We start from the raw sequence: 24,286 nt of genomic DNA, 5'->3' as shown, positions 1-24,286 counted from the left end.
CACCACACTCCTCACAGACAGTCACCCGGAGCCCCTGGAGCTGTGTGACTGCGACACTACCTGCTGCGCCACCATGTGTAAAAATATTCCTGTATATTTCTTTAAAACACTTAAAGAAAATGTTATACAAGCGACAGACGCTATAATAAAGGCATTTCTGGAATAATTCATATTATTCATGTTAAGCTTCAGTGTTGCTTTCTTATAAACTAATTAGGGCTGGGCAATAATTCATTATTAATACATATCACAATATATAATGTTTCAATAAGAATCATATTATTTTTAAATACATTTTCAATATTCAATATACATTATTTACAGCTCCTGTCACTGACTGATGTTCATTACAGGGTGCAGTCGTCAGTTCAGCACTCAGTTTAAAATGTAGTTTCGAAATATAAATATTGAAAAAGCCAATAGGTTTATGTTTGTTCTTGGAAGTTTTGTCAGTGGATTCTATACTGTTCACATTGATATCAGAATGATACTGTATTGACCAAACTTAATATATTAATATATCGTGATATAGATTTTGTCCGTATCGTTCAGCTCTAAAAAAAATGTTTATGTTCTTTTACTGGCACTGAATAATACGTTTTTATAGGGTGTTTTAACTTAAAATGATAGAAATTAAGTTGCTTTTATTTTTGCACAGGCCTGCAGGTGTTTCTAATAAAGTGTGTAGGGCGAGGAAATACCAAGCATTAATAAATCAAAGCAATCAACGAGCAGACATTTTGAAATCAGCAGCAAAACTGTTATCTGGAAAGACAAGAGAAAACGTGTGACATGCACAAAGCAGTGATACTCCCTTAGCAGTGCAAATTGTGACAGATGGCAAGAAAAAAAAGGAGGGAGGAGAGAAAGAGAACCCTGAATGAGAGCCCAAGAAAGATGACACCTAGCATGTGCAGGGTTTAACTCCATCCCTTACCTTGACTTGACAGCTTCTGTGGTCAAATGTGAGATGACACTGTCTAAAGATTCCTTGTGAATTTATGGAGGGGGGTGGGGGGCTTATTGACAGATTCAATAAACCAAACAGAATGGGAAGGGAATATTCTAGATTTGCTCAGAAACTAAACACACATGTAACACAACGGCGCAATTTGTTTTTTTCTGTTTCTTGCTACTTCATCTTTGGTTGTGTTCTGTCTTTTATACATTCAGAGTCCTGCTTATATAGACTTTAGGAACTAGATGCCAAATGCGCTCCATAAGACATGCTAGTGTTATAACATTCATTAAACCTGGTATCACTTGGTTATTACACAATTATGTATTTTGCCCAAAAACTCTGACACTCAAATAAAACATTTCTCAGTTCAATCAGAACAAACACATTGGGTGTAAACTGAAATGTGCTGCGGTTCACACTTCACAAGAAATGGTTCAGAGCTGATATGTCGAGCTAGGACACATGCCTCACCATGCAAGTAAAACAGTTCAATAAAGTCCTAAACTGATCCCCAAATATGTATGTACTGACAATTTTTGTGCATTAATGCTCATTGCAAAAACAAGTTTCATAAATGAATTAATACATTACACTAGTTTTATGCATATATTCTCTTAACATTTGAAATACTTTCATTTGATTGATGGATTTATTTGTTTTCACACCATCATGCTACCAAGCTGAGTGAAGTTTATCACCTGCTTCAGCACAGATGTGGGAATCCCAACATTTCATTCATTCATTCATTCATTCATTATCTGTAACCCTTATCCAGTTCAGGGTCGCAGTGGGTCCAGAGCCTACCTGGAATCATTGGGCGCAAGGCGGGAATACACCCTGGAGGGGGCGCCTGTCCTTCACAGGGCAACACAGACACACACACACACATTCACTCACACCTACGGACACTTTTGAGTCTCCAATCCACCTACCAACTTGTGTTTTTGGACTGTGGGAGGAAACCGGAGCACCCGGAGGAAACCCACGCAGAAACAGGGAGAACACACCACACTCCTCACAGACAGGCCCCTGGAGCGGTGTGACTGCGACACTACCTGCTGCACCTCTGTGCCACCCCAACAACATTTCAAACTACCACAAATGCAGTGTCACTGGACCCTCCACACACTATTCTTAAAGGAGAACACTTATAGGGCTGAGTTGAGGACGAGGAATATAAAATGCCGTTAGAAGAGTTCAACAGCCAATGAGCTCTAACCCCAGCAGATAACCTCCACTGACTTGTTTTGTTATTTATTGTAAAGCTATAATGTTACTTTCTTGTATAATTGTTTGTGTTTGCTGTTTATATTCACACATTATATTTCTGCACTTTGGTTGTGTGATAGATTCATACTACATTATTTATTTTATACAAAATCAAAATCTTGGTAAGTTACTGTTGTTTACAAAATAAGAAAATGTTTACATTTGTTTTGTCGCTTCTTCAAAGGTTTGATACATTTGAAGCAAAATAAAGGTTTTTAAACATTATTAATATATATTACATATATTTAATTTTATATCATTAATGTTAATATAACATTTATTTGGCTGCAACAGTGTGTTCTTGGAATCAATAAAAGTATTATTCAATGTTTTGTTCATTTCACCAAGAATATGGTTATCATCAAAATACCCTGAAGTATTGTGGTATTATTTTAGGGTCATATCGACCACCCCTAAACACTAACTGACAATCTTAAAAAAATAAAATAAAATGTCTCTATGGTGTAATCTATGTGAGGATTCAAGACATAACACCATGGCTCATTCTTCAACAAAATAAAACCTCTGGTTACGGTCTCTTAAAATCATCTTGCTATTCAAACTAGTATTACCAAATACCATTAAAAACTAGAATTGTGTATTCACCATTTATATTCACGAAGAAGCATTCCCAAACTGTACTACACACACAATAACCTCAAAGAAATAGTCCTATCTCCACATCTAATCCTCCAGAAACATCCAACTGCAAACCACGGACAACAAACTGGGCAAAAAATCTTAAAGATTCGGAGTGAGATTACGCAAACCTCTCACTATCTCTCACAAGTGAATGTAGGTTACAGGATTTAGCCTCTGTAGGGGAGATCTCAGCATGGAAGCTGGTAGGCCGCCATGCACCTGAGCGCACCTGGACCTCACGAAGAGGAACGGCAAAAAACAAGAGAGCTAGCAAACTCCTGCCCTGCCCATACATCATCCTGCCTGGATTCACACTTTAGAGGCCCGCTGAGATTAATTAAAGCCCTGTGGAGGCCGAGGAATCGCGTTAAGATGAGCGCTCGAGATATGATGAATTACTGTAAGCTCAGGTTCAGTCCATTTGTCTTGCTCATAAGCAGAAATGAGGAATGTGTCTGTGTATCTGTGTGCGCGCTTGAGGGTTGTGTTCACACCTCGAGAAACGGCACTGATCCATATAGAATCTAAACAAGAGGGCTAAATGAATTCTGAACAGGTGTTATTTGGAGTATGTACAACTCTTAGAATGAAACAGTCAGTGTTATATTGACTGATGTATATACATTATTTCTGTTCTGAGCGGCTGACTCCTTCTGAAGTCAAATGAAGCTAAACTGCAATAAGCTGAATGAGGGTTCATGTGTAAATATGTCACGGGCCCTATGTTTAACTGCCATATTAACCCTGCATACATCACGATTCATTCAAAATGGAATAATATATAGACAGTAGGCTACCTTTAAGCAACAATTTAGGCTCAAATGCTTAAATCCTGTAAAATAATCCAACATAGCCTGCATTTTAATGTCTATATTAGGGCTGTGCCATATCGTATCGTTCGCAATAATTTTTAAAACAATAAAAAAAAAATCAATATTGTGATAATCGTGATATTCTGACTTGTTTATGTAATAAAGTCACAGTCACCCATGATACGGCATATATTCTTTACATGAGTCATTTAGGCACAGTGAAGTATGGTGGAAACGGCTCTGAGGCGGAGTGATTTCAGTCGTTTTCTGTCTCTTTTGAATGTTATTAAAATAAAACTTTAATAAACAAAATTCATTCATTCATTATCTGTAACCCTTATCCAGTTCAGGGTCGCGGTGGGTCCAGAGCCTACCTGGAATCATTGGGCGCAAGGCTGGAATACACCCTGGAGGGGGCGCCAGTCCTTCACAGGGCTCAAATATATTTAATTTTATATAATTAAATCCTAATATAAAGTGTATTTTATTGTGTGTTTTTGAAATTAACAGAAGTACTCTTCAGTGTTTTCTAACATTGCCATAAATATCGTTATCGCCAATATACCCTGAAATATTGTGATATTATATTAGGGCCGTATTGCCCACCCCTAGTCTGAATACTTTGGAAGACTACAATGATAGACCTGCTTCTTGAAAGCCAGGAACAGCATATTTCAATTTCCCCACATCGTCCACACCTCTCAATTACAGTCTTTGACACTTCAGAATCAATTCCCAGTCTTATCAGAAACAGGCTGTGTGTACTATAGGAGCAGCTACCTACCTCATTCAGGAGAACACATCTCATCTGGTCGGTCTTGGCACGTTTCCTTTCTATTCAAATTGCAAGACAAAACACTGCAAGAGAAAAAGCCCTTGCAGAACTCAGTCATTAACTGGCATTGGTGATTATCCATTATTCCAAAAGCAGTCAGCTAGACTCAACTAGCAGAGAGTGCAAAGAAACATAATTTATACACTTCAGCAATTTTAAATGCATTAACTTCAATCAATAATTGTAGGGAGGCTCACCTGATGACTCAGCTAATACCGGTAAACTGGATCAAAAAGCAGCTGAGTCAGCAGCAGGAATGTTGATTTCTATCATTGGGAACCTTTTACTGCTTTAATACCAGTGATTTTGAAAGGCAAATTTGACTTTTATAATGGCAGCACCTACAATAAAACTACTCACCTGGATTACACATTTGATATGGATTATTTGGAACCACCAAGACAACTCTCTGGTATTTAAACTGGGGACTTATTTGCCTTCCCTCTGTACCTTACTATTCCCGGCTTATGCCTATTACCTTTTCTGCTGTCAGTTTTTATGAAAACCCAAACAGCCACCGATTGATTAAGTTATAAAAAATTAGAACTGGCTATGTGCCACTGCTGCAGACTATGAACATAAAGGCAGTTTTGAAACTGCTTTGATGGAACCCCATCCCCTCCCCCACCCCCGATCTGTTGTCCATCTCTGTTCAAGAATGCACTCGTCATTTCTGTATCTCTCTTTCGCTGTGTGAAGATCAGAAGATAAAAGAAACCAGCTGAGCATCTTTCTTTCTCCAGTGCCTTGATTCTTGCCAAACTGCACACTGTACTGTCCAAATACAGCAACAAAAATGCACACAAAGCAACGCTTCCAAACACTAGCACAGCACAGCAATATAAACTCAGGGAAAAAATAACTAGAAAGCAATTTCAAGGAGTGTAAACATTAATAAAAGTATTTTGTCTAAGATATTTCTGAGCACTGGCCTCAGGGGCAGAGTAGTCACGTTTTATGCTTAAGTTATGTAACGCTAATCTTCGTCAGTCATTGAACTGTTGTTTTATGTAAAAGTGATTTATATTTTCAGTTTTAGCCCTAAGACAGTGGCAGGTGTTGACAAGTAGTAGTGTTTTGGCTCATGCACAAAAGAGACTGTGTCCAGTTGTAGTGTGAAAATCCAAAAAAAAAGCATCTTGTTGAGTTTACACTTGGCGGCTCAATGACAGAGACTTAGTGCAAGGCTTAATTTTGAATACTGTGAGTATCAACAGCAGCACGTGCACGTATTCTTTCACACTGAGAATGTGAGAGACAGAGAGAGCTGCCAATATCATCACAAATTCTGGTTCAGATCATGGTCTAAAAAAGAATTCTGCAACAAATCCATCCTGAAATAGCACCGTGTGACTGATATATTGTTGTATATATATGTGACTTAAAACAATACATGGTTGAATCCAGTCAAACAATTTAACAAATTACACACACGTAGCTTTTCAGAGGTGGCCAATTCCTTGCTGAAAGAAGTCCTGCTTAAATTATCTTGTTATTTATTTTATTTTATTTTTTAAAAGGGACAACGTATATTTTGAAAATGAAAATTGAGGGCAGTGCCCTGTGATGACTGTCAGTCAGTGATAGATGCTGTAAATAATGTAAACTGAAATATTGAAAATGTGTTTAAAAAACGTTATTAAAACATTTTATATTGCAATATATATTGATACTGAATTATTGTCCAGCCCTTGGCATGCATCCAACATGGCTCAGAGTCTGAGAAGCAGTAGCAAGGTCATAGATGTTATAGATGAGATTACATCCACAGCACCAATCCATTACCCACACAAAGAAAACGAGTATCAATTTAACAGCTTTTAAATTCTACTGGATACTGCCTGGGTGCTGTACTAATATTTCCAATGCTTTATACTATATTTGCTACATACAAAAATGCCCATTCTTAAATTAAATAAACTTAATTCATTACAATAGCCTGAAGAAACTAGTCCCATCTGAAAATATTCCAATCCAAATAGGGCTTATGGCGCTATAGAATGTATTTTTCTGCTGATACAGACTCAGAATGCAAGTTTTATGCAAGTTAAAGGGCTCTGTGGAATATGGGCTGCAAGTCTGTTAGGGACAATTGAATGTTATAAATCAGCATGCTGGTTTTAGCTTGCTCATGAATAATATGAGCAGGATGGAACCCTATGAAACTCTATCCCGCAGGCTGTTTCATCAAAGATTAATTACAGCTAACTGCAAGAAATACAGAGCTTTCTGTTGTATGATGAACCTGGCCTAGGTTAGCATGGCCAGACATATGGGCATCCCATCGTCTTCACTTACAAAAATGATATATTAACCTTATATGATATGGGGGTTAATGTATGTTAAAGCCTGCACACAAACGAGAAAAGAGTGGCCTCTCAGGGGAGAGATCTGACATTTTGTACTTGATCTCTTTGGCTTGGTCCTGTTTGCTGCTCATGGGCAAGGACAGGACTTGCTACTATTGTTGAAAATGAATTCTGTATTATACAAAGAGATTGTAAATGAAAATATGCTAAAAAAGTAAATACTCTATTAAAGAAAATGAGTTTGATTTGTGAATTCTTAAAGAAATGGCGATGCTACTGTCTTTTGAGGCATTCTGGGTATCAAGCCAGCCGTCATGTTTGAAGTTCTTGATTGTTGTGTTACATTAACATCATCATACTGTTAGAACTATAAAAGTTGTGATGGAAGTGTACTTTTAGTCTTAATGTGCTGGGATAAAGCTGTATCCTAGAAAGGAATCACTGAACAAGGAGGAGGAGAACAATCGCAAAGGTTCACAAGGTCACCAGAAACTCAGAAGTAGTAGCAAGCTTTTATGGCTCAAACTGGGCCAGAGCCAATAAACACTGAGACTCATCATAAATAAACCTACGTGGCCTAAATATGGTTATAAGGCAAAAGAAAGTCAATCTATCCACTCTAAACCTGTCCTCCACCCTCAAGCCTCTTGGTGTATGACTGTACATGTTTATTCTTGCATCCTTAAATTTGCATATTTTGTTGCATGTCATGAATTACTGGTCATTTAAACAAAATAAAAAAAAAATAAACATAGATACAAACGATAATTAAAAGCGACATGCTAGTTTCAAATTCACTGTATATGGGTCATATTATTGTGTCAGAACAATGAAGTAAGATGAAGTAAAAATCTAGTCTTAATTTAATCTGTCTACTCCAGATATTTAGTTCATTTTTATTAATAAATAATATATTGCTTGAAATTTAATCGTCAATTTCCAGTGTGAGGCATTCTGAACTTTTCATGTTACCAAGCTGAAAAGTTGAAGGCTATCATGTTCATTCATTTTCATTATATGCAACCGCTTATCCAGTTCAGGGTCGTGGTGGGTCCGGAGCCCACCCGGAATCACTGGGCACAAGGCGGGAACACACACCAGAGGGGGCGCCAGTCCTTCACAGGGCGAAACAAACACACACACATTCACATGGACACTTTTGAGTCACCAATCCACCTACCAACGTGTGTTTTTGGACCGTGGGTGGAAACCGGAGCCCCCAGAGGAAACCGACCAAACAGTCACCCGGTTCCCTGGAGCTGAGTGACTGCGACACTACCTGCTGCAGCACCGAGCCAACCCAGGCTATCATATGCATCCTTTAAATTTAAAAATCAGCCTAAGTGACTTTCTGAACTGCCATTAATAACCTAGAATAACACCTATAGCATCATACTAAGAGATAGAGAAGAGAGAAGGTCATCTGACCCAACCAGACAGAACTGTATCACTCATGAGTCCCTTGAAATATTTTAAAAGAATTACAGTAGCATTTAGGATCAGCAAACTGTGTGATGAAGATTCTCAACCTCTAATTTGGAGAAGAAAGAAACTAATTTTCCTGCTCGAAAAATGATTTGTTTGTAAGTAGCAGAGAGAAAGAGAGAGAGAGAGAGACAGATTGAGGGAGAAAAAGTGCAAGAACAGAAAGAGGATCAAAGAGGACAACTGAGAGAGGGAGTGAGGAAAAGAATGCACGTGACTGGTGTTCATGCTGCGGTAGTGTTTGCAGTCCCAGAGGAGAGAGAGAACAGGAGTGCTGCTCTATCAGAAGGCATTCAGAAAGGGATTCTGCGCATTAAGGCACAGAACACAGAGCCCTGCTAGACAGAGGCTGAGTGGCTCTGAAAATCCTGAAATAACCTGCCAGCCTTTGAATACATGCCTCCACCAGGCAGCTGCCAAGCCTTCTGGGTAAAGAGCAGTGAACTAGGGCAGAAAGCTGAAACAGAATATGCACTCCATGTACAGCGCAGAGAAAAGCCTTCTTCAAATATTAATGCAGTCTAAGGTTTATGGTTTGCACGTGTATGTAAGTGTAAATGTATGAGTCTTGGGAAACAGCACACTTTAAGGTCTGACATGGACAGGCCAGATATTTTCTTCACAGGTGCCGAGCTTAAAGCAGACGAATCTCTGCGGCGCACTGTTGAATAATAAAACAGCACGTTTCTCACTGGTTAAGACTTTCTATTTATTGCATCAAATATCTGAACCTAGATTTAAGCTTTCTGTATTCTTATTCATCCTATATTCTACCCATATCCAACGGGGGCTGAAGATAGCCATGTAGTTTGACTATGCCACAATCAGTAACTACACCATGTAAGAACAACATAATTTAATCACTTAACTGTGCTGCATTAGCTCTAGTAAATCCAGAATGAGAAGTAGTGAGCATGTATTAGCACCTTTTCATGTCAATATACGTATACTGCTGTCTTTTTCCACATTATAGAATATTATAACAGAGTTACTTTAGGTCCTGCATGTAATTTCTGGTCTATTGATTTACAGTGACAGCACACCTGTGCCAAGACATTCTAGGAGTGCAATAATAATGGCACTCTGACCGAAGCTCTTCTGGTATTACTCCGCGACATAAATATGTAACGTTGCAACGATGCAGGTGCTTACAAGACAGCAGTGGAGTGCTTAGCCCTGTTCCACCAACATGGAGACAGTTCCATTCGCTAATGTAGAACCATCTGGCACATTTCCACCATTATAAACAGACTCAGAAAACAAAAGGTTGGTTCCCAGTTGGAACCAAAGAACAGGTTTTTTCAGCATAAAACGCGATGACATTCATGGGTATGTCAATCTTATGAAGCTCAAGAAAGAGCACAGAAGTGTTATAGCGCAGCAAACATGTAATTCAAGTTCTGATTTGAAAATAGAAAACGGAATTTGCGATTGAATGTTTGTTTTCTGGGGCCGTGGTCAACGAAACTCAATGCAGGTTGATCAGACCCCACTGTAAACAGTGGATCAACTATGACCCTTTCTGTTTATCTATGATTGTGGCGTGGTCCTGGGTAAACTGACAGCATCTCCGAAAGTGAAGCAGCCTTGTTTCCCATCAAAACTGGGGTAAACGCTGGATAGCACTAAGGTTTATAAACCCTGAATTAAACCATTTCAAGAAATAGAGATTATGACTGAAAATGGATATGATAGAAAGGAATTTTTTTTTACCTTGCGGCATGTACACTTACACCTATGGACACTTTTGAATCGCCAATCAACCTACCAATGTGTGTTTTTGGACCGTAGGGGAAAATCGGGGCACCCGGAGGAAACCCACGCGGACACAGGGAGAACACATCAACTCCTCACAGACAGTCACCTGGAGGAAACCCACACGGACACAGGGAGAACACACCAACTCCTCACAGACAGTCACCCGGAGGAAACCCATGCAGACACAGGGAGAACACACCATACTCCTCACAGACAGTCACCCGGAGCGGGGCTCGAACCCACAACCTCCAGGTCCCTGGAGCTGCGCGACTGCGACACTACCTGCTGCGCCACCGGGCTGTGTCTTAAACATAAAAAAAAACAAAAAATAAACAAAAAACAAAACATGGAAAATGCTGAACTGTATCTTGCTTAAAAAATGGCACATCGGTGTAGGTTACATATACAATGTTTAAAATGTTAGTGCCCCTAACATCTCACTGTGTCTTTGACCCCATCCAATAAAACAAACCTCTCTGGTTTGCTTTTCTTTTAAATTCCTAATTGTTTTTGAGTTTTAATATTATTGAATATTGTTAGGGATATTCAGTGAATCGTTTCCACATTCTAGTTGTAGCACTAGTAATTATAGAAGACACGTTTCTAGAATTCCTAAAACCAAATCACTTTCCAATAATAAACCTAGATTTTTGGCATTTGCCTGACAGTCCTCCATCTGGAAGGATGTCTGCTCACACTTCATCAGTCCCTCCTGGCTGTCTCAGACCCTTCAGACTCCGGAGACTGTGTCTGCAGATATGACAGAGTGATCGAGCCCCCGGGCGATCAGCACAAATTATTAAAGTTCTCCGTCGGATCAGCCGGCCATGTGCACTGGCCATCACGAGCTGCCTGACAGGCTTTTTTCCCTTTTTTTTCCCAACATGTGGGCGTCACCACCGGCTCCATGCATGCTGTGACCCCGAGTGGGTGGACTGCTGGTGATTATGGGTCACCTGAAGACTGCATGCAAGAGCACAGAACAGCAGAGGAACGGCTGAAGATAGTAACTCAAAGTGGGTCTTTTCACATTTCTTTGTGTAACCAAATAAAATGGAGCAACAGAATGTGAGCAGGAACTGCTGACTCACGTACTCAATCGATTAACATCAAATATCCTCTAGCTGTTTTTCTCTCTATGTATCTCTTTCACTCATTTCCCATGACTCTCAGGCCAATGACTATTGATTCTGGTAATGTATTCCCTGAATTACAAAGACGAAATACATAATAAGATTGGATGCATTGAGTGGCACAAGTGTTTTTTTTAAAAACACGATGAAAAAGAGACATATAGCCTTGAAGGTAGGATTCAAATAATAATAAAAAAAACAAATTACCAATCAATTCAAACGCAACACTATTCAGTAAATTATATATAATATACATGTAATTATATATATATATATATAAAATTAATTTTTTAAACTGAAAGTTATGTCTACAGTCAAAAGCTAATTTGTGAGGAACCAAGAATCTGTACATCCCTCACCAACTTCTCTATTACAAGTCCTTTATTTTGAATTATAGATGACGGGTTCACCTTGTGAAAAATAAATATCCGCTTGGTTGTCAACATCCTCATACAATTTAGGCACTTACTTAAGTTAATAAATCATGAAACAATGGGTTAAAAAAAGCGATATGTGCAAAAACAGATTTTGCGTATTAAAGTTTGTAATTAGACGGCCCTTTTAAGGAGCTGAAAATTCTAACTAATAAAACTGCATGAATTATGACAATGTTACCTTTTGGAGATAAGTGCAATTTACAAGCAGTAACTATGGAGTAACTATGGCCATGTGTAAATAACTGTAACTAATCAGGCAGGGGTTAACAACACATGCTGCTTCAACACACACTTCACAGTGAACACCTGCAGACCTGTGAATGAATACAAAGACATTTGTGAGAGTAACACCCACCACTTTCACCTAACCTACCATTATAAATAAAACTAGCAAAGAGCCAGGGCTGAAGCAGCAGCTATGGCAACATGATAGCCATGGTCATAACAGAGTCTCTGATACTTTGAGATTGAAAGTAAAATAAATTCAGATTGGGAAATGCCAAAAGGTCCACCTCCTCTGGTTCAGAAAAGAAACTATATAGTTGGGTAATGAGTGATGCAAATCAGCAGCTGTCCATGGAGAAGAACAACAAAGAAAGAAAGGAAGAAAAGAGAGAAGAACAAAGGAGGAAAAAGATTGAAGAAGAAAGAATCTCAGTTATTTAGAAAGAGAGAAATGAAGTGAGCTTTCACGACTTGCTTGGTTCCAATCCTGCAGCAAGTTCAAATGCAGTGAGCGATAGGACAATAACATTACAATACTCTGCATTTTAATGAAACAGCAAACAGAATATTTTGAGGGTCTGGAGTTGAAACATTCACAGCTGCAAAATAACAACAACAACAACAAAAAAAACCAAAACAAAACACAGAACTGTTGTTTTAGTTCATGGTTTCATTTACTGCATGTCACTAAGTTCATTTAATCAAGACCTTCTCTAAAAACCTAACATATCATTGAATGGCTATAACACCCACTGGTAAATCTCATTTTAATGCATTCTCATATCCACAGCATGCTAAAAAAGTTTATTGTCACAGTGAATTGCGATAGTGATAGTGTTTTTATCGCCCATCTCTAGTTTAAACATTTTAGCTGTAAAAGAAATGGGAAATAAGACCTGTGGGATAGAAAGAGTTCTAGCAAAAACATCTTAAAGTTCATAAAAAGGGAAGGATTAGTGGAAATTAACACATGAGGAAGAAATAAAGAAAAAAAAAGGCACAAAAAAGACGAGTAGATGGGAAAATGAAGATAACACACTCTCACAGACAGACAGACAGACAGACAGACAGAGACATGGAGTTCATCATCTTACCTGTCTGGCTGAGCTGCGAGGCGCTGCGGCTCTTGCGAGACATGCCTACTACGGCAGCCATCTTGGCCCCAATGCTAGAGCGCCTCTTCTTGTTGTCTGTGCCCACCAGGCCCACGGCTGTGTCTGACTGGCTGCCGTCCGTCTTCTCCAGGCTGCACATGTCTCCCCCGATGCTGGTGCTTTTGGTCATGTTACCTCCAGCCGTCACGCCCATTTGCCTGTTTTTCATTTTGGATGTAAATTCGCTGTCAGTGGGCCACCATCGACAAAGGAAATGAGTACATGGAAGGGAAAGGAAGGAGAGATAGGGACAGGGTCCACAGGGAGGAGAAAAGGGGGGAGAGAAGGAAAGACATGAACAAGGGATTCCAAAGGAGCTCTGGGTTAGGAGGAAGGTAAACGATTTAAAATTTGACCAGTAAAAGACCACAGTTTTCCTCATATTCCTATATTTTAATACAGAGCACAGCTGCCTAAATATACTTCGGGAGATCTACCTTTCTACAACGTATAGCTCCAACCATAATTTACTAATGTTCACAAGATCTTGGCCTATTGATTAGGGCTGTTGCATTTATTTGAATAAATAGGTTACTTTATTAAACAAGGACACGTGTCGTGGAAATCCAAATGCTATTTGACTGCTAAGGAGTGAGATAACGAGAGTGAAAACACATTTCGCAGATTCTCCATAATGGGAGCTGTTAGCATTCAGGCCATTTCGTGTGTAATGAGGAAATCTGTACCACTGATGCATGATGGTTTGGAGTTACAGATTTTATGTTTATGAAATTCAAAATTTAAAATGCACACGTGAGTTAATGACTTCAAATGCTTCAATCCTTCATTTATTAGAAATATAGTAGGCAGTGTTATTTAAAATGGTGTGTATATCTGTGGCAAGTTCATAATAAAATTACTTGATGAATGCATCAAAGACATTTACTGATTTATGCAAAATCATACAAAACTGACCTGTAAATGATATGATTAGTAATATAATCATTAGTGACTGCACTCCTTTGAATAGGTGAATCGGGTGTTAAATTAAGGCTCGTATTAGAACACAAGAAAATCCTGAAGAAAGAGGTTCTTTGGACTCTTCTGAACTAAAGAGAGCTGCTGATGTTGTTTCAGAGAAATGACAGCAATGGAAAATCAGACTCAAGTCATCAACACCCACAAGTCCCAGCACCGAGTGCTAATTTAGGTCTTGGTCCTTAGGAATATAGTTTAAAATGTTAGATATTTTATGATACAAATATTAAGAAGTAAAAAAAATAAAGTTTGAATGTTATTGCAGTGATAAAACTTATCATAAAACGTATCATTGCCTATTCGTACTTGAGGTGAGGATTTTCATATGGGACATTGATAGTTTTTGAAAGCGGGAAAGACACTGCACTGGCCAAGACTAGGACCAGCCATATTACATTAAAGGAATACAATGTAAGAATGAGCTTTTTTTTTGTCTCCTGAGCGCCCCCTACCTGTTGCATAGTGTAATTCACGTTTACTGTACTGTCGTGAAATCAAGTCACACATCTCTCTCTCTCTGTAACTTACAAAAAGCTGCCAACCCTGGCTCAATGCTCAGTAACTCAAAAACCTGATTACTTTCGTCAATAAAACTTTCACTAACTAACACCGTAACACATGAAGGAAGTTACAACGGAGTTACTTATTGCTCCAACTTGTGTCCTCATGTCTGTTTCAGCTCACTCTACTGTGTAAATTCAGTCAAACTCTGGTACGGCCACTGATTCTCTCTCTGCCATTTAATGTCCATATTAGGAATACAAAGCTGGATACTTCTTGTAGCGAGGTAACCACCCATGAATTTTGTGCAGTAAAGTGTTACTCATGTCTCGTGAGAGTCATTCAGAAGGTGGTCAGTGCAGTAAACCAGCAGAGGACCCGGCGTAACAGCTACAGAGGCTCTGTTCTCCCTATTACAGCTCAGTGGAAAATCACAATCATTAAGAATCTGTAATTATAAGGTAGAAATAATACATAGTGTTCCTTTAAAAGGTGGCAAAGTACACAGAAAATCTATTCATAGGGCCTGTTGTACATTTGACATGTCTAGTGTGTACCCACACATTAACCTAATTAGTAATCTAATTAGAAATCAACCAGGGATATAAGTTCCCTAAGGATTTACCACTGATTATCTTAACACCTAATGTGCTGTAAATTATGCATGCATAAAAAGCACTCACGTAATTATCATTCATTCATTGTCTATAACTGCTCGCGGTGGGTTCGGAGCCTACCCGGAATCATTGGTCGGAAGGCAGGAGCACCAGGAAGCAGCAGTCCTTCACAGGGCGACACACACACACACACTCACTCACACCTACGGACACTTTTGAGTCGCCAATCCACCTACCAACGTGTATTTTTGGACTGTGGGAGGAAACCCATGTGGGAACACACCACACTCCTCACAGACAGTCACCCGGAGGAACCCCACGCAGACACAGAGAACACACCAAACTCCTCACAGTCACCCTGAGTAAACCCACGCAGACACAGGGAGAACACACCACACTCCTCACAGACAGTCACCCGGAGGAAACCCACGCAGACACAGGGAGAACACACCACACTCCTCACAGTCACCCTGAGTAAACCCACGCAGACACAGGGAGAACACACCACACTCCTCACAGACAGTCACCCGGAGGAAACCCACGCAGACACAGGGAGAACACACCACACTCCTCACAGTCACCCTGAGTAAACCCACGCAGACACAGGGAGAACACACCACATTCCTCACAGACAGTCACCCGGAGGAACCCCACACAGACACAGGGAGAACACACCACACTCCTCACAGACAGTCACCCGGAGGAACCCCACGCAGACACAGGGAAAACACACCACACTTCTCACAAACATTCACCCGGAGGAAACCCACGCAGACACAGAGAACACACCAAACTCCTCACAGACAGTCACCCGGACGAAACCCATGCAGACACAGGGAGAACACACCACACTCCTCACAGTCATCCGGAGGAAACCCACGCAGACACAGGGAGAACACACCACACTCCTCACAGACACCCTGAGGAAACCCACGCAGACACAGGGAGAACACACCACACTCCTCACAGACAGTCACCCGGAGGAAACCCACGCAGACACAGGGAGAACACACCACACTACTCACAGACAGTCACCCGGAGGAAACCCACGCAGACACAGAGAGAACACACCACACTCCTCACAGACAGTCACCCGGAGGAAACCCACGCGGACACAGGGAGAACACACCACACTCCTCACAGACAGTCACCCGGAGTGGGTGCCCACAACTTCCAGGTCTCTGGATCTGTGTGACTGTGACACTACCTGCTGCGCCACCGTGCTGCCCTTTGAAAAAACATATTTCCCCAATTATTCTAACGTCTGGGAGTTAGGACACTGACCACCCAGAGAGAAGGGTAGTCATTTCTCTCTTATCCTCTGGGCCACAGATAGCTGTTGCATGGCTAGAAACTTGAGTCTCAGCAATAGAATGGAATCTTCTTAAAAGAAACTCACATCTTACTATTTCCACGTGAACTGCAGTGCCGCATTTTTCACTGCCATCTCTACAAGGCTTCTCTCCCATCAGGTTACAATTCACTGAAAAGCAAGACCTTTAGAGCTTCTTAATCCCTATTATTTTATTTTATATATTTATTTCTTTTATTTGTTTGGCAGAAATCAGGAAATGTGACCGAATTAAGGGTTGAAACCGGCTGTGAGACAAATGACTTCCTGAACAGAGACTTCTAATGAGATCCTAATGAGTATAAATGTGTCTAAACCATCACCCGTAAAACACTCAATACAAGCCTGAATCCTTCTTACACAATTCCTTTTTGTGTGAGCAATTAAGAGGAATCTACAGATGCAAGTGACATGCAGTCAAAGTGCTCTGACAGTGCATTACTTCAGGAAGAGCAATTAAGGGTTCTAAAAGTACAGTCCAAAAATGAACACGCTGCATTAAACATGCTATCGTGCATTAGCGTAAGCTACAATATGCCACACACTGATTAGCAGAAAGAGATAAACAGCAGCCTATGAAGTGTAAAAACCTTTTCCCCAGAAACAGAATGAGCCTTCTTGTTATAAAATGGGTTGACTCCAGCCAGTACCGTTGTTGGATGTGTGGATCCTTAGGAAGGCTGTTATATATTGCTTCCTGGGAGCCAGGAACAGCACAAAGTCCATTTTCCACTGTATTTCTGCCACAGACAGAAATATGCCTTCAGCAACATCCTTTATTACAGGTAGCATTAAATGCTCTGTGCTGAAGGTTGCCCATATATAAACTTGTTTGACACTGTGAGATCACTACCATGCTGAATCCTGATTGAGCTGTTTTGCAGATTTGTTACCAGATATTCAAACCTTCCACAATGGTAATTAATAAAATAAATATTAATATTCATCTTCCATTCATTCACTGTCTGCAAGTTCTTATCCAATTCAGGTCCGGAGCCTACTCAGAATCACTGGGGCAAGGCAGAAACACCCTGGAGAGGGCGGCAGTCTTTCACGGGGCAACACATGCTCACAACTATGGACACTTTTGAGTTGTTTTTGGACCGTTGGAGGAAACCGGAGCACCCGGAGGAAACCCACGCTGACATGGGGAAAACACACCTCACAGACAGTTACCGGAGTGGGGATGGAAACCCCCAACCCTAGGACCCTGGAGCTGTGTGACAGAGACAATACCTGCAGCACAACTGTGCCAACCTTATTAATATTTATTATTGATTTTTAGAAAAATCAAGATGATCAGCATAAGTCAAATGTTTAAAATTATTAATAAATTAATTAAAGCATTCATTGCCTGTAAACACTTATCCAATTAAGGGTCGCGGTGGGTCCGGAGCCTACTCGGAATCATTGGGCGCAGGGCAGGATCCCATCCTTGTGGGGGCGCCAGTCCTTCACAGAGTGACTCACACACACACACATTCATTCACACACTCACACCTATGGATATTTTTTGTATTTTGAGTCGCCAATCCACCTACCAACATGTGTTTTTGGATTGTGGGAGGAAACCGGAGCACCCGGAGGAAACCCACACGGACACAGAGAGAACACACCAAACGCCTCACAGACAGTCACCCAGAGGAAACCCAAGCAGACACAGGGAGAACACACCACACTCCTCACAGTCAGTCAACCAGAGGAAACCCACACAGACACAGGGAGAACACACCACACTCCTCACAGACAGTCACCCGGAGGAAACCCAAGCAGACACAGGCAGAACACACCACACTCTTCACAGTCAGTCACCTGGGGGAAACCCACGCAGACACAGGGAGAACACACCACACTCCTCACAGTCAGTCACCCGGAAGAAACCCACGCAGACACAGGGAGAACACACCACACTCCTCACAGACAGTCACCCAGAGGAAACCCACGCAGACACAGGGAGAACACACCACACTCCTCACAGATAGTCACATGGAGCGGGACTAGAACCCACAATCTCCAGGTCCCTGGAGCCGTGTGAATGTGACACTACCTGCTGCATCACTGTGCCACCCAATTTATTTATTGCATTAAGTAATTTTAAAGTATTTCAAAAATACTTTTTAATATTTCATGATGCTAAAACTCGTAATCTCAGTTTCTACATTTTAAAGACGTTAAAGTGTCAGCATTGTTACCACTGGTATCAGCAAACAAACCCTGCAGTCTGAGGTTGGCCCAAACCAAAAAACATGTCTACATGGTCAAAATTATCTATAAGCATGCAAAGACAGATTACACAGCAAGACCTTGACCAAGTAAGAATAAGTATTTTTAGCTATACTGACTTCTCAGATAACACTCCTCTCAACGTACATCAAGAGACTATCATGTATGTTAAGTGTCATATTTTTAGCAAGGCACTTCTGGCTTTACTGACAGGGGGTGGAGGCGTTGATTCTAGTCACTGCGCTCATTATGCGGCTGCTGTGAACTCCAGCAGAGCAGGTGATCTGCTGCCAGCTTGTCTCCCTGTCACTTTCATTATTCTGAAAGGTGGGTCAGTGCTTGGCTCGCAGCGACAGGGGAGCAGATAAAAATTACCTCTCCTTCATCTCCATAATGAGGAGGGATCAAGGTGGATTTCTGATACAGACTCAATCTTACACATACACACACACGATTGCAGTGGAGTGCATGCCACTAATACGGCCAATTAAAGTAATTAAAACTGCCAATACAATATTGTTTCACTACTCTCTGTCTCAGCATCTAGAAGGCAACATATTTACCATACAAGAGCATTTCTTAAAAAAACCTCAATGGAAATGACTCATTTGCAGTTGTTGTGATGTCATTTGAAAGGATCTGATAGCATTCAGCCATGAGAGTATTGATGAATTCCAGATACTGATGCTGGACGATTAGTTCTGGATCAAAATGCCACTCCAAGTCATCCGAAAGGTAATGGATAATCCATCACTCCAGCCAAGTGGACATGTGTGTTCATATCTTTCGACTAAAAAAAAAAGATTCTAAAACGGTTATGCTGCCTAAGACGCTTTGTTCACTGAGGAGAATACCTTGTGTGTTCCATGGCAAATTTGGACACCAGTGCTATCATTTAAAAACTAATCCTTACACTTTATCCTCATTTTATTTCCTCGCCACAAAATTTATATTTTCATTACTTCATTATCTGTAACCCTTATCCAGTTCAGGGTCGTGGTGGGTCCAGAGCCTACCTGGAATCATTGGGCGCAAGGCAGGAATACACCCTGGAGGGGGTGTACACAGGGCAACACACACACTCACACCTACGGACACTTTTAAGTCACCAATCCACCTACCAACGTGTGTTTTTGGACTGTGGGAGGAAACCGGAGCACCTGGAGGAAACCCACGCAGACACAGGGAGAACACACCACACTCCTCACAGACAGTCACCCGGAGGAAACCCATGCAGACACAGGGAGAACACACCACACTCCTCACAGACAGTCACCCGGAGGAAACCCACGCAGACACAGGGAGAACACACCACACTCCTCACAGACAGTCACCTGGAGCAGGAATCGAACCCACAACCTCCAGGTCCCTGGAGCTGTGTGACTGCGACACTACCTGCTGCGCCACCGTGCCGCCCAATTTACATTTTCAGAAAAATTAATTCATTCATTCATTTTCCGTAACTGCTTACCCAGTTCAGGGTCGACCTGGGTCCAGAGCCTACCTGGAATCACCTGGAGGGTGCGCCAGTCCTTTACGGTGCGACACACACTCACACATTCACTCATTTTCAAATATCACAATAAACTTGCATAAAGACAAGAGGGAGTGGCCTGCAAACACACCAAGCTATGCTCTGTACTACACTTCACCCTTGTTAGTCCTAAATGTAATATAACTGGGTACTAAAGCTACATAAATATACAGCATGTCAGAATTAACTACTTGGACTCTGAAGATCATTACAGTGTGAGACCTCATTCAAACCACTGGAAAGTCGAGCAGAGGAACATCTCCAGAGAAGAATTAAAGTGGGGGAGAGCAAATATAAGAAAAAGCAAGAAAAGGCAGAGTATCCGTCACACAGTGACATATATTTCACTGTGACAGTTTCAAGGTAAACCAATTTGCTTCAGTGCTGGCCTGGGCAGCTCCAGCCAGGCTGAGAACATGCTGGGAATCAAGTGCACATAAAGAGAGAACACATGGCCCAGTGTGAATGCCAGGCCACTGAGTGCTGGCATCTTCTGCAAAGCTTCACAGAAGGCCCTGACACTTCAACAGAGGCTGTACTGCAGGATTATTCTCTTTGATGCTATATTGCACCTTGCTGGCTCCTACCGTAAAACCGTATTATTTAATGATGTCTTGGAACCTTCTTGATGATGATACAGGTCATATGTTCAAAAGGAAATACAAATTTGTATTTCGGTTGCCCTTGGGAAAGTAGTTCTATAACATGGAAAACAAACAGAACATAAGTGAATTCTGTGAGTACTGTGATGTGTAAAAGCATTGCAAATGGAAGATCCTAGCATTGCTAACACTGAATGGAGGCTAGAACTGAGCACTTCACCTGGTTTAACTCACACAGAGCCAACCGCAGGGCTGCCAGCTCCTATGCACTGAGGATGAGACCCGTGCAATTAGGTCACAGTATCACACCACACTCATGCATTTTTACATCTCCCTTTGAAATGACCTCCTGATATATCTTAACACACCATCCTACTACTGCAACCACCCCCAGCACTCCAGATATTTAAAAACCCCCAGGAATTTCTCTCAGAAATGAATGCAATAGAAGGAGAGAATGCTAACAAGCTATTTAGCAACTGCCAGTCCATGGGCTCTGCATCAGTAAGGGCTGGACCGGTATCCATAGCAACAGGATACCAATGAGAGATGACTGCAGAGCAAATCGCTTCTGCAGTGTGTAATCAGAAAGTGTTCATAAGAGAAGCTGAATACATCCAATGAATTGCACCAGAATTGCAGAATATAAAAAAGATAAACTACAAGCCAGAAATGCATAATGAGCATGGCTCTGTTTGAATGCATTTATTTACAAACTAAAAAATAAGCAATGCTAAACAGATGATTAAGACTATGTTGTCACAGCATGTAAAAATGACCCAAATACTAGCTGTTTCTTCATGTGTTCACATTTGTGTGGCTGTGAACAGCAAAAGTCACATTGAATCTTACTGTTTAGATCAGATTTGGGCCACTTTCATATTTGGTACTGAACTCTCTCTAAATATCCAGTTTGTGGGAAAGTGACAATCCATGGGTGTCGGGCATTAATCCGTGGACTCAGGGCTAAAGCATTTTCCTTTTAATTTGAGGTGTTTAGGAAACAGACTGGTCGAAGCATTTTCATTTTGTAACAAAAACATTTGGGAATCTTGTGAAAGTTCTTAATCTGTGTTCCTGTCACTCAGTAATGAGTAAATAAAACTTGTGGAAACTGGTTTTATGTTTTTATAAAATAAGAAGAACTTATTTCTTAGTATTACATAGATATATGCGAACAGTAGAAAAACAAATCTGATTTACCTGCTGTGAACATAGCCTTAAAAATCTTAGCTACATTATCCTTGCATCTTCACTGTAAAACTGTAAAAGAAGCACACATCAAACATCAAAATAAATGTGATTTGTTAAATAATTTGTGATTAGCAGGGTGAGCCACTGCTTTATTGTTCTTTATAGAACTAGCATTTTATCTTGTCATTATCGTGTGAATTATTATTTTTTTTTTTCAGGGATGAGTCAGGCAGGGTGACCAATGTTCAGCGCTCAGATTCTGAATAAGAGCTGCCTGACGGATTACGTTCTCCGAGTGAAGAAACTCCTAAAGAAAAGGGCAATAAAACATAGTGAAAGAGAAGCTGTCATTCACCTGACCCCTTACGCTCTTCCAGGACGTTCTGGCACACACCCTGGTCCCCCCGCCTCTAGAAAATTTACTTGGAACACTGCGGCTTCTCTCTGAGTATACACCTAATTCTTAGCCCCTGTTGAACAGTGTGTTCTGCTCATGCAGAAGTGCATTCTCATCTAGGCCTCGATGTTCTTCCTCTACTTACAAGAAAAACCATATAGCTCTTTATGTGGGTGTATATACAGAAGCGTGGTTAAGTCTATTTGAGTGTCTATGTGCAGCTGCACTCAGGATGAAACTGGATTAGCATGGTATTGAAAAATGTGAGCTAAATGTGATTAGAAACCTTCTTTCACTGAAATGGCCTGAATTAGAAACCTTGGGAAAATTCTGTTAATCCATAAATATCTAACATTATACTGTTCTAGTTAGCTTTATGGGAGTTGATACGTAAATGGTTCAGGCAGCAGGAATAATTCAGCTCTAATAAATGTATACTGCGATTAAGAAGGTTGCAAAAAGGGTCATCTGGAGTGGAGTAATATATGAGTGATAAGAACCTGTCAAAAGACCCTCAACATATAGTAAAAATAAATAAAGCCAAAAACCATTTAACACATTTTAACAGATGCCAACTTGAATCAAAGGATATTAATGAATATCATTACTGTGCAGGTAAAGAATGCACACACAAGTAACAGACACATACTACACAACTGTCACTCGTTTGCTTGGTTTGTTCCTTTAAACAACGTGAAACGTCAAAGTTGTAATTAGCGTAATTTTTCTAAGCCATGTGATGCAAAAGAAAAAATGGTTTCCATGGGAACCATGCCCCAGACCAGGTGAGCTTCTTACATTTGGCTGAGAATTTGATCTATGCACAAAGCTCAAACAAATATAATCAAAAATATGAGAAGAAGTCCTGTCCCTAATATTAGATGGCTTCCTTGAAACAGCTACAATATAATTGCTCATTTCTCTGCTCAAAATAATATAAAAAAATATAATGCATCACAGCAGTTTAGAATGACTATGCTGTATATATAAAAGGTTCATATTTTTCAACAGTGAGGGATGCTATAGTGACTTTTACATAAAGCACTTGCACATTTGCATTCAGTCGTCCAAGCAATGTGTGTGTGTGTGTGTGTGTGTGTGATTAGCTAAATTATAAACTGAACTAAACCGATGTTTTTTTGTGATTGTATAAAGCATGTTCTTAATTAAGAGGAAAGCTAAGAGCATGTGCAGGGAAGCAGAAAGAATAAATGGGTTTCAAGGGAAAGTGAGTTAAAATGACTTAATCAAAATGCTGAGTTGTTATTTGGAGTCTTAAACGTGAAGATACCTCTCCCTTACTGTGATACTGCACTTATGTTCCCGTTATTAGCATAAACAGAGGGGGTGACTTGAAAAATGGATTTCCTTTCTTTTCCTTTCTAACAGCCCCACCCCCGCCCCCACACACCTTGTCACATGACCAGGCAAGGCTGCTTGGTTTCCAAGGAAACACAAAAACTGGATCAGAGAAGAGAGAGAGTTTAAATATGCTGATTGAGACTTGTGCATTCTTGCTCGGCTTTCTGATAGCTTAAACGCTTGCGGCTTAATTTACAAAATAATTAGAATAATCACAGTGAATTCTGTCAAACTGATGAGGCTGATGAACGCATTATTGCATCATGTGACACTACATAACATACATTTACACATACAAATCAATTTGCATTTCCAATGTAATGGTGTAATGCTTCATGCATCATAGGAAACTCCCATTCAGCAGTAATTCTCTATTAATTAAATATGTTTCCATGTGCTGCAGTTTGCAGAAAACCAATTTTAAACACCCCTAATAGTGTGTAAATACAAGTTTGCTTATTTAAAAGTGCCCAATCTGCTTCAGACCATGACCTTTAAATGAATGAG

The 24,286-nt window shown here is 40.5% G+C and overlaps 1 protein-coding gene across 6 annotated transcripts in view; it reads right to left on the bottom strand.

Annotated features, from left to right (window-relative positions):
• rims2a (regulating synaptic membrane exocytosis 2a) overlaps nucleotides 1-24,286 on the bottom strand; it is a 190,394-nt gene that overhangs the window by 17,932 nt on the left and 148,176 nt on the right. For all 6 annotated transcript variants that reach the window (XM_066645209.1, XM_066645245.1, XM_066645234.1 and 3 more), the window contains one exon: nucleotides 12,961-13,205. In XM_066645209.1, the coding sequence (XP_066501306.1) occupies nucleotides 12,961-13,205 (245 nt within the window). The remainder of the gene's footprint in view (nucleotides 1-12,960; nucleotides 13,206-24,286) is intronic.

Source organism: Hoplias malabaricus, chromosome 1 (assembly GCF_029633855.1).
Source record: "Hoplias malabaricus isolate fHopMal1 chromosome 1, fHopMal1.hap1, whole genome shotgun sequence".
NCBI lineage: Eukaryota > Metazoa > Chordata > Actinopteri > Characiformes > Erythrinidae > Hoplias > Hoplias malabaricus.
The sequence above is the reverse complement of the archived record's forward strand: the minus strand, read 5'-3'. Positions and strand labels throughout refer to the sequence as shown.